General features: G+C 47.0%; 1 protein-coding gene across 2 annotated transcripts in view; it reads left to right on the top strand.

The window, feature by feature from the left end:
- Window positions 1-11263, top strand: part of ankib1a (ankyrin repeat and IBR domain containing 1a) — a 28868-nt gene that overhangs the window by 3286 nt on the left and 14319 nt on the right. For both annotated transcript variants that reach the window (XM_042076266.1, XM_042076265.1), the window contains exons 2-9: window positions 447-798; window positions 3737-4037; window positions 5210-5392; window positions 7071-7188; window positions 8101-8309; window positions 8724-8812; window positions 9909-10053; window positions 10415-10575. In XM_042076266.1, the coding sequence (XP_041932200.1) occupies window positions 611-798; window positions 3737-4037; window positions 5210-5392; window positions 7071-7188; window positions 8101-8309; window positions 8724-8812; window positions 9909-10053; window positions 10415-10575 (1394 nt within the window). In that variant the 5' untranslated portion in view covers window positions 447-610. The remainder of the gene's footprint in view (window positions 1-446; window positions 799-3736; window positions 4038-5209; window positions 5393-7070; window positions 7189-8100; window positions 8310-8723; window positions 8813-9908; window positions 10054-10414; window positions 10576-11263) is intronic.

Genomic DNA, 11263 nt, shown 5'->3' with positions numbered 1-11263 from the left:
ATAATAAGGAGATTTGTCCAAATTGTTCAACCCAGATTGACCGTACTCCCAGTTCTTCTTATTTACCTCTGGACACAGCAGTTAGTAGCTGTTAGCCATTATTATGTTAGAGCCAGTGCCATTATCTGAAGGGGATGTCGTAATCTGTGTATAGATTGCTATCATCTGCCGGTTATGTCGGGTCAGTGAATCTGCCATTATACTAAACACATTTAATTACACCCTGAGTTTAAATGATTTATGAGTACTTTTCCATGGAATGGCACCCATACATATGAAGTGTGAAGGGCTATATAATAAGCATCATTGTAAGGCTGTTGTGGTGTTTGTAGTCACACCAGCAGTTGTGGTTGGGTTGGTAATAGAAATAGAACAGTCAACAATGAGGCCTCGTTTAAAGAATTTAGCCACATATGCTAACTACTCTTGTCTGTCTCTCTGTGCAGGACCTGCAGTGGGCTGTTGACCCTGGTGGAGGGCAGGTGAGTGCAGCTTGACAGCAAGAGGCCCGGGGCTTGTTGAGAGCAAGCAAGAGAGAGGGGAGAACGAGAGGGAGCGTGTGTGTGTGTGTGTGTCTGCGCGTCAGCGAGAGCGGGAGAAGGACTGAGCGATGGGGAACACCGCCACCAAGTTCCGCAAGGCGCTGATGAGCGGCGACGAGGGCCTGGCGTGGCAGCTGTACGAAAGCAACCCGCAGTTCAAGGAGTCGCTTGACCCCAACGCGTCCTACGGCGAGCCCTACCAGCACAACACGCCGCTGCACTACGCCTCCCGGCACGCCATGACACGCCTCATCAGGTGAGACCCCAGGAAGTGACACCGTTTTATTTTGGTTTCCGCTGTTCCATTTGGCCTGGTTAGCTAGCCAGGTCAATGTAAACGGTTGGCCACTGCACACGCTAAACGTTTCAGTGAATGTATGTACACATACTCATACAAGCATGCATTCATTGCACAGTTCAGCTGTATTAATTGTTAATTGTATGTAAGTGGTTTCTGTCAATCAAACAGTTCAGTTTCTCATTCTCAGTCATTTAAATTACTTACTCTGGTGTCAGTGTGTCTAAAGCTGCCCTCGGTTTGAACTAAAGAGCATTTGATTTGTTGTCACAGACTGCCGAGATTACAGCTAAATGTATGTCGTGGTGCTGGCTTCTCTCGAAGGGCTTTAAAGTTAAAGGCTGCGAGGAGTTCTCACAGTTATTTCTTTGTGTGGAGTTAATCACATTACTGTAATTTATCATATTTTCTTTCTTAATGGTCATCACAGCGCTTGCCAAGGCATTTTGGACAGGAATCAAAGCTTCCCTTATGCAAGCATACTTTTAACTCTGGAGGGTGTGAGAACTGGATGACAGATGAGAAGTGCAGTAGGTAGATGGACTCAGCAGTGTGTCAGTATACAGTACTTTGTGTAGTGTCAGCTATGTACTTTGGTAAGGCCATACTGCATTAAGTGGCTGTGAGACACTTTGCCCTTTAAAGGGTGCAAAAAAATCAGGATGACCCACATTCAGATTTCTGATGTATGCTGCTTATACAGAGGTGTAGCCTGGCCATGAGGAAGTAATCCGGCTTGTAAGTTAATGCTTAACTCGCTGGACAGAGCGCCGGTTCAGTGTGAGACGACCCAGAAGGAACAAAACAGACAGGCCAGGCAGGTCAGGGCTCTAAAGTCCTGCACGTAGTCTCTCTCTCTCTCTCTCTCTCTCTCTCTCTCTCTCCCTCTCTCTCTCCCTCTCTCTCTCCGCCTCTCTCACTCTCCCCCCTCATTCTTTCTCTTTCTCTCTCTCATATTGCTGTGTGTGTGAATGTTGAATGCATACAAATGGCATTTTCCCTGCAGTACTCCCATTCTAAAGCAGGTATGCCTGGTATGGTACATGGTCTCCTGACATGCTCAAACAGGGGCCCATCTCTGTATGTGGTTCACAAATACAGAAATCTGTGTGCGTGTGCATGTGTGTAGAGAACAGGGTGTTGTAGAAAGAAGAGAAAGTGAGATTGTTTTTGGAACAGGAAATACAGTGATTTTAGTGGGTTATACAGAGGGAAAGAGAGAGACCATGGAATGGGAAAAGAGGGAATGGAGCAACAGAGTGAGGGGGTCTTTTGACTTTGACTCCGGCGTCTCTGGGCAATTACCCCCATGGACAGCTGGCCCCCCTGCTGAGTCACTGTCCCTCCTCTCTTCCACATCTCCACTTAATAATAGGGCCCTAAACGAGAGGGTAGGGGGCATAATTACCAGCCCCTCTGTCGGCCACCTCTATCCATTACACTAACAGCTCAAGGTGTGTGTGTGCACGTGTGTGTGGAGCCATATTGACCATGACCATTGTCTGGTTTATATCACTGCTATCAGTGTGAAAAAGGGGGCCAAGGGGGAGATGAGAATGGGACTGGTCCATGGAGGCTGTTTTATAAATATCTTTCTGCACGAGGCTCAGAAGCATTCTGGGAATGGAGGGACGGTGTGTGTGTTTGGTGGTTTCGGTGGTTGTTTCTGCTGTTGATGGTAACGAGGTGGAGAACAGCATCTTCTGGCTTTTTGTGAAGTTATTTCAAGACCTAAGACGTTGATTTTAAGTACAACCAGTTTATCAGGATTTACTGGAAAGCAGGAAGGGCCTCTCTCTCTTTCTATGTAAGCACGTGTGTGCTCGTGTGTCCGTGTAGGTGTGTTGCTGACAGGAATTATCGAGCTGTTCAGGGGGTTACGTTAACCAATAAACTGCCAGTCAGCTCCATTTGCTCCTGCTTCTGCTGTCTTTCCTTTTAGCTTTCCTGGAACAAAACCGCTGAGTCATTCTCTTCGTATCCACATTCAAGCTGGCAGTAGCATCCAATGGGAGCCTTTATTGTTTAGGCATGGTTTAAAAAAAAAAAAAAGAGGGGGGGAAAGCAGATGCTCCTTTCAAATCCCATCAAGGGTGTCAGCTAAAGCCCTGCTGCCCTCAATGCCCCCCCCCCCCTCCCACCCCCCATCCGCTGTGGTTCAGTGTCCCGCCTAACCAAAAATGACATTTTGGCCACGGCCATTTCAGCTGCTTCCCCAAAGTGTGTTTTCACGGGGGCGAGGCCGAGCGCTTTCAGGCTGCACTGCTGAGAGGGCAATCGGAGCCGTGGCCGTCTGGGGTGCTAATGCCGATATGATGTCTCCCTAATGCACTCGCGCACATAATGAAATATTGAGATAAGGGCCACGGCTTCTGGTTCTGAAAATATCCCTGAGATTTCCCAGCAGCGACGGGGTTAACCCTTCGACTGCCGGCACCGGCGGCGCCTGCCAAGTGTGACTCAGCTGAACTGTGACGAAGGAGGGTCTTTTTAACAATTGCTTTGTTTTCCTGGAGGCGCTCTGTGTCTGTGCTTAGCAGAATGTGTCAGCTTGTTTACTTTATCGCTGCAGATTGTTAATCATCCTCCTGGAGTTGTGGGAAAGAGACTCATATGTTCTTAAACACATCTGGTTAAACCTTATCAGAATGATGATGAGACGAGGCACATTCTGGTCTTGTGTATTGTGTCTTGCCATATCATGCAAAGAATCGAATCTGTATTTTTGCTGTTGCCAGCATCTCTATGCTAAGTATTGCGAACATGCTCGTTTACCCTTTGTTCGAGCTTAATAACATCTCCGTCCCTCCTCTTTCCTTCTCTGCTCCCTTCCTTCCTTCCTTCCTTCCTTCCTTCCTCCACTTTCCCCTCTTCTTCCCTCCATTCTCTGGCCCAGGTCCTTTCTCTTCTGCAAGGACGGCAACCCCAACAAGCGCAACGTGCACAACGAGACGTCGCTCCACCTGCTGTGCATGGGCCCCCAGATCCTGCTGGCCGAGGGGGCCCTGCAGCCGCGGCTCCTGCGTCCACTCCAGGACGAGCAGCGGCGGGCCGACTGCCTTCAAATGGCGCTCAAGTGGACCGGCGCCAAGCTGGCCGCTGGCGAGTATGAGCGGGCCGACGTCAATGCCGCCGACAACCGCAAGAGCACGTGCCTGCACTACGCCGCTGCCGGGGGCATGAAGACCTGCGTGGAGGTGAGCAAAGGGCAGGGTCAAAGGTCAAAGTGCTTGCGCAAAATCAACGGAAAAGATACAATTTCCAAAATAAATGACAGTTATTCTGACAAATTATTATATATATTTTTTTATGTTTATTGATATTTAGACTATAATGTGTATGTGTGGCATCCTGAAAAGAAAAGAAAAACAAGTTAGATATGGTTTCGATATTGCTATAATAACATTCTTATAACAATGGACCATTCATTATGAACCAGACATCTTCATTAAGAAAAGGGGAAATATGTTTTGCTCATTCTAACATTTATTCTAAGACCCTTTGAAATCAATGTTCCAGTTGATACTTTCAGATTCAGATTTATTCTTTGTTAAGATGAGGTGTGCAGACTAGCATCTTGTAGGTGCGAAAGAAACGCCCAGCTAAACGTCTCTGCTGCATCTGAGAAGGCGTGTGTTAAATTCACACTCTCCATACTGTGGCTGAGAACTTCTGCAGTTCCCAGAAATGGCTACAGGCAGCATTTAGAGGAAGGGTGGGGGGGGCATAAATGTTCAAAAAGGTCAAAATCTTAAAAAAGCTTCTTATTCAAAACAAATCACTTGTGAAACAGTCTTTGCTGTCCGTGAGTGCCTCTAGAGGAATGTGCCTGCTGAATGGGTTTAGTATTGTGCTGGTGTGTTGTATCTTTCCACTGTGGGCTAAGCCTTTGCTTAATGGCCTTGGAATTTAGTGGAAAATTGTTATCACAGGAGGAGAAATCTTTTCCAGGAACAGTTATAGGCTACATGGCTTGGTCTAAGGTGTAACATTAGAGGTCAGTTGGTCAGAGTTGATAATTGCCTAAAAGCACTTGTACCTGCTGAAAGTCTATTTTTTTCACTATTTAAGAATACTCTAAAATACTATTTAAGTTTTTTGATTGTTTAATGTTTTTATGATTTATGAATATGGTTTTCCAACATTTTGTTGTATCCTGGTATCATTTTTGGCCAAATAATGTCCAAGAAGTTGTGAGACTTTGTTTTAGCAGTAAAGCATGCTGAAAGGGCCACTTCATCAATGCGGTCATCTGGTTGTATATTTAGAACAGCTTCCACTGCTATGCTCTAGTCTACATACATTTTCTGTGTATTTGTGTGCACATTTTTGTGTGACATTTTTGTGTGTCTGTGTGTGTGTGTATCAGCTGCTGGTGAAGAGTGGTGCAGACCTGTTTGTGGAGAACGAGGAGCGTGAGACGCCGTGCGACTGTGCCGAACGGCAGCATCACAAGGAGCTGGCCCTCAGTCTGGAGTCGCAGATGGTCTTCTCTAAGGACCCTGGCGCCCAGGACATCGAGGCTGAGTACGCCGCACTGGACCGCCGGGAGGTACACACCCGCTCACCCATCCTAACCCTTATGCTGCTGTACAGCACATTTAAATGCGCTGTTCTTCAGCAAGTTCTCCTGGATGGCACCATGAACCTGCTTCAGAACGTTGATGGAGGCTTATATTTTTAAAGGGCTCTACGTGCAGGTTTACGGAGAACTGAGCTTATAATGATGAAAATGGCTTTCCCAGTGAAGCGGCAAGAACCAACACCCTTCCCTACCAACACAAATATACACTCTCTTTCTTCCTCTCTCACTCACACACTCTTTCTCTCCCTCTCTCAAACACACACACACACACTCTCTCTCTCTCTCTCTCTCTCTTCTTGATTTCTCTCTCTCTCTCTCTCTCTTCTTGATTTCTCTCTCTCTCTCTGTCCCCCTTTTCTCTCTCTCTCTCTCTCTCTCTCACACACACACACACACACACACACACACACACACACACACACACACACACACATACATACATATACACACACATCCAATCCAGTTCTTTTGCAAAAGTCATTTTGGAATGAATAGATTGTGGACATGCTTGAAGAAATACGACTTTAAATTGTAATTTAGAGGTAATGTGATTTTGGGTCTAAAGTCCTGGCAGTGGTGTCTCTGCAAAGGCTGCGAGACGGAGGGTGTGCCTTTAGCTCCTGGCCCACAGTGGGAGGGGGAGGGAGGCAGACTCTCTTTAAGCATGCAGATCAAGGCTGAGGCATTGTCTCCCAGACAGACGTCGGTCTGTGGTGCCGTCACAAGTTTCGATCCGTGACAACAGTACCGATGTCATCTTTAATAGATTACAAAGGAGAGACGAAGGCAGAAAAAGGCGGGGGACGCAGAGAGACAGAGTGATACAGAGGGGAGCAGAGAGAGAGAGAGAGAGAGAGAGAGAGAGAGAGAAAGAGATGAGACATGGATGATGTTATGAAGTATGACGTATGAAGATGTCACCAAGCAAACACCCGAGCATCACTGCAACAAGCTGAGATCATTTCCACAAATACCATCAATGCAGCTCAAACACACTAGATGATTCCTTGTCTTCAACTGTGAGTGCTATGCTGATTAGCTGACAGTGACATTTAAAAGCCTCCTTGACAAACCTTCTGTAACAACAATGCATGTATGTCTGATGAGAAATTAGGAACATGTCGTATATTGGTATCTATTACCTCTGAAGCAGTTGTCCACCATAGAGGTTGTCCTGTAGCCTGCTCTGAGAAGATGGGGGAAGGTCAGTGAGTGTTAGGGATGTAGCCATGGCGACAGGGAGACCTTTAAGTTGCAGATGGAGATGAGGGGATTTTGGCCATCGCGGGGCTGTGAATGTGCTAATGCTGGGTTTGGTGCGCCGAGGTGGGGGAGGACGGTCAGTGTGTGTGTGTGTGTGTGTGTGTGTGTGTGTGTGTGTGCAAGAGCAGGGTGACGCCACTGGCCTGTTTCATAATGTCTTTAACAAACCGGTCATCCTGGTTAGCTTCCTCCCTCTCTCTCTCTGCCTTCATCTATTCACTTTATGCACAGTTCTCACCCTGTTTTTTTTTTGTTTTTCTTGTACCCTTGCCTTTTTTTTTATCATACTCTAATTTATGCTCTCACCTTTCTTTCTGCCGTTTTCCATCCCTCTCCCCTCCCCCTTCTCTCTCCTCTGTCTCTGTCTGTCTCTCCTGTCTAGCCGTATGAAGGGCTGAAGCTGCAGGAACTGCGGCGCTTGAAGGACATGCTGATAGTGGAGACGGCGGACATGCTGCAGGCGCCGCTCTTCACGGCCGAAGCTTTGCTGCGAGCGCATGGTACGCCGCCCTAAACACTGCCCGAACCCTGAACACAACAACCAGCTGACCTCCCTAAAACACGCAACCAGTCCAAACACCTGAATGCCCAGAACCCTAAACACGCTACCTGTCAAAACACCTGAACTCCCTAAACACGCCAACAGTCCAAACACCTGAATACCCAGAACCCTAAACACGCTACCAGTCAAAACACCTGAACTCCCTAAACACGCGACCAGTCCAAACACCTGAGCTCCCAGAACCTTAAACACGCTACCTGTCAAAACTCTCAGAACCTTAAACACTCCACCAGTCAAAACATCTGAATTCCCTAAACACGTGACCAGTCCAAACACCTGAGCTCCCAGAACCCTAAACACACCACCAGTCAAAACACCTGAATGCCCAGAACCCTAAACACACCACCAGTCAAAACACCTGAATGCCCAGAACCCTAAACACACCACCAGTCAAAACACCTGAATGCCCAGAACCCTAAACACGCTACCAGTCAAAACACCTGAACACCCTAAACACTCCACCAGTCCAAACACCTGAACACCTGATTAATTCACCCCGCTGTGGACAAAACAGAATCACATGTCACATGTCAGAAATGCTTAACATGCTAAACATGTAATTACAAGTGCATACCAGAGACACTGAACATACCAGATGAAAGGTCACCCTAAACTTGCTAAGGCTGAGCCCTAAGGGTCAAAATAGGTCTGCTCAGCGCAACTTAAAGCATGTTGGATCTCTTACCAATTTTGGAACCCTCGGCTGCTAAAATCTTGCCTGAATGTTTGAAGCATACAAGCTGTGTAATAGCCTGATACTGAAGCCTCTCTATTTAAGGAGCATGAGTAAACAAGTTACTTCATCTCTGTCTGTTCATGATCTCATCCCATCTCTCTCTTGGTGGTCCAGACTGGGACAGGGAGAAGCTTCTGGAAGCTTGGATGTCCAACGCCGAAGACTGCTGCCAGCGCTCGGGGGTCCAGATGCCCACGCCGCCCCCTAGTGGCTACAACGCCTGGGACACCCTGCCCTCCCCCCGCACCCCGCGCACCACCCGCTCCTCCGTCACCTCGCCCGATGAGATCAGTCTTTCCCCAGCCGAGGACGGCCTTGCTCTGGTCAGTGGTCCGTGCGACGGACGACGATGTATGAGCGCCTGTCATCGGATTAATCATCATTTGGAATTGGCTTATGTGTACTTTGTGTCATTGGGCACTAATGATTTGTCTGACTGATGAATTACTAGCCCTCCGTAATTGACCACAGATATAACAGCATATGTCAAATCCTGAAGGAACTGGAAATGACTGATTCAATTGTGCAGATAATTTTTTGGGGGGAGCAGCATATGTGTTCCTGACTTTTGGAAATGTGTGCAAGTGTAGATTTTATAACTGCTTGAGTGTCACGTTGATCGATGAACGCATGTCGGTATGCACACACACACACACATACACACACACACGTCAGTGACCGATATGTGTCCAGTGTGTGTTCTGACCACGTGTCTAACTCTCGGCCTCCTGTTTCAGTGTGGGATCTGCATGTGCAGCATCTCTGTGTTCGAGGACCCGGTGAACATGCCCTGTGGACACGAGTTCTGTCGAGCATGCTGGGAAGGGTAAGGACGGGACGGGAAGGGAAGGGAAGGGAAGGGTAGGGCCAACAAAGATTTAGTTGTAATGCTCAAGGTGCACGGGGGACGACATATTTTATACTGACAAGGAACTGAATTGCATCCCCTTTTGTTGTTACACTGTATTTGTTGTGCCATCAAGCATACATTGAAGCCTCACCATAGAAAATGAAGAAAGGTTTATAAAAGGTTAATAAAAAAAACTCTTTAGTAGATACATTTGATGGAGACATTAAATCTCCTCCCTGTTGATGGAATGAAAAGCCTAAGTAGGTAAAAAATGCTCAACAAGCTGTTGGCATGGTTACAGATAAGGAGGGAAATGCAGAGATTGAAATCATTTCTCATGAAATAAAGTAACGTCATGACATAAGTCACTAAAATCACTGAAGTCCTTCAGAGCTCTTCTCAGCCTCTGGCCCTGCCTCACTCTTGTTAGCACAGACACTCGATTTCCTCTAAAGACCAAGAATGTGACCTAGAAATTATAGTGTTGGTTTTTGCAGGCTTTTCAAGGCTTTGTACCTGCCGGAGCCTGGCGTCAACCTTGGCCTATGTAACAGACATTAAAATAGATAACGACTTTAAAAAGGCCGCACACAACAGTCCAACGCTCCTTGGTTTTTACGCAGAACTGGCCGAGCTGCTTTCGTCCGTTTATTGGATTGCTGTTGTCTCCAATTACTGGGGACTAAATATGGTCACTTCCTTGAGTAAAAAAAAGACAAAGTTGTTTGTTTGGCGGTTTGTAGAGCAAGACCATTTGTTTCTGCTCTGGGGAAAACGGGATTTTCGTCTACACTTTTCATCATTCATACTCCGTCACTCGTGCTTTCATACAAAACGATGTCATCTGCGTCACATTACATGAGCGCTCACTCACTGAAGGTGATCCAGCAAGCTGACGAGCGGGGGTTTATTCAGGGACACGTCACAAGTGTTCTGTCACTTCCTCCACTCACCCACCCCAGTGCCAGTGTTTGTGTCAAGGTGAGGTGGGGGAACTGGGACACAGCCCAGGTCTTCCAGTCCTTAAAGCTCCTTCACTGGTCTCTCTCATGTCCTCCTCTCTTGCTGGCAGGTTTTTGAACCTGAAGATTCAGGAGGGTGAAGCACACAACATCTTCTGCCCAGCCTATGACTGCTTCCAGCTGGTTCCAGTGGAGGTCATAGAGAGTGTGGTTTCCAGGGAGATGGATAAGCGCTACCTTCAGTTTGATATCAAGGTATGACTCAGGAGGTTTTCAATGGTGGATATGTAAGGCTGTTGTGGCAACATATTAAGGCAACATATTAAGGTTTAGGACATTGTAGAGCACTGCACGGAAGAACTGAAAAATAACATACTTGATTGTTGTGTGAAGTTTACGTTCAAATCATACAGTATATTCATAGTTACTTGTATTTTCCATGTTTCTACTGTGAAAAAAATGCCTTTTTAGTATTCTACATGTGTAATTAAACACATGTAGAATACTAAATTAAAAATGCCTTTTTAGTATTCTACATGTGATTTACATTTACACTGCCACAAACTACCTCACCTGCTAACCACCTCTCCACGGCCCTCTCCCTTCTCCCTCGCAGGCGTTTGTAGATAATAACCCTGCCATCCGCTGGTGCCCCGTGGCCCGCTGCGAGCGGGCGGTGCGCCTCACCAGGCCCAGTCCTGCCTCCTCTGACCCCCTCAGCTTCCCCCTGCTGCGCGCCCCTGCTGTGGATTGTGGGAAGGGTCATCTATTCTGCTGGTGGGTGAAGACTAACCACATACTGCGCAATTGCTTTACAGTCCAAAGCAACGCATGCTATTTCGTTGGGAGATCTGCCCCGAATGGGCATTAACTTAGCATTGCTTGACTTAACATGCAGCACATGCCGTGGTTAGATACCAGGGGCAGCCGTGGCCTACTGGTTAGCGCTTCAGACTTGTAACCGGAGGGTTGCCGGTTCGAACCCCGACCAGTAGGCATGGCTGAAGTGCCCTTGAGCAAGGCACCTAACCCCTCACTGCTCCCCGAGCGCCGCTGTTGTTGCAGGCAGCTCACTGCGCCAGGATTAGTGTGTGCTTCACCTCACTGTGTGCTGAGTGTGTTTCACTAATTCACGGATTGGGATAAATACAGAGACCAAATTTCCCTCACGGGATCAAAAGAGTATATATACTTATACTTATACTATACCTCTTTGCAGCTGAATTCAGGGCAAAAATGCGAATATAACAGTAAATGTAAATATGATATGTACGTGGTGGCCCTATACTAGTGTGGTTAACATGTGCCTACTCATTGCAGTTGAATTCAAGTATGTCTGAGAAAAATGCAAATATAATTGCAAATGAAAATATGATATGAGTGCGGCCCCTTACTAGTGTGGTTAACGTGTGTCTACTCCTATTCAGGTTTGTCTGATTAAAAATGCAAATATAACAGCAAATGT

This window comes from Alosa sapidissima, chromosome 21, assembly GCF_018492685.1.
Source record: "Alosa sapidissima isolate fAloSap1 chromosome 21, fAloSap1.pri, whole genome shotgun sequence".
Classification (NCBI taxonomy): domain Eukaryota; kingdom Metazoa; phylum Chordata; class Actinopteri; order Clupeiformes; family Clupeidae; genus Alosa; species Alosa sapidissima.
Note: the sequence above shows the minus strand (reverse complement) of the source record. Positions and strands in the feature narration are given on the sequence as shown.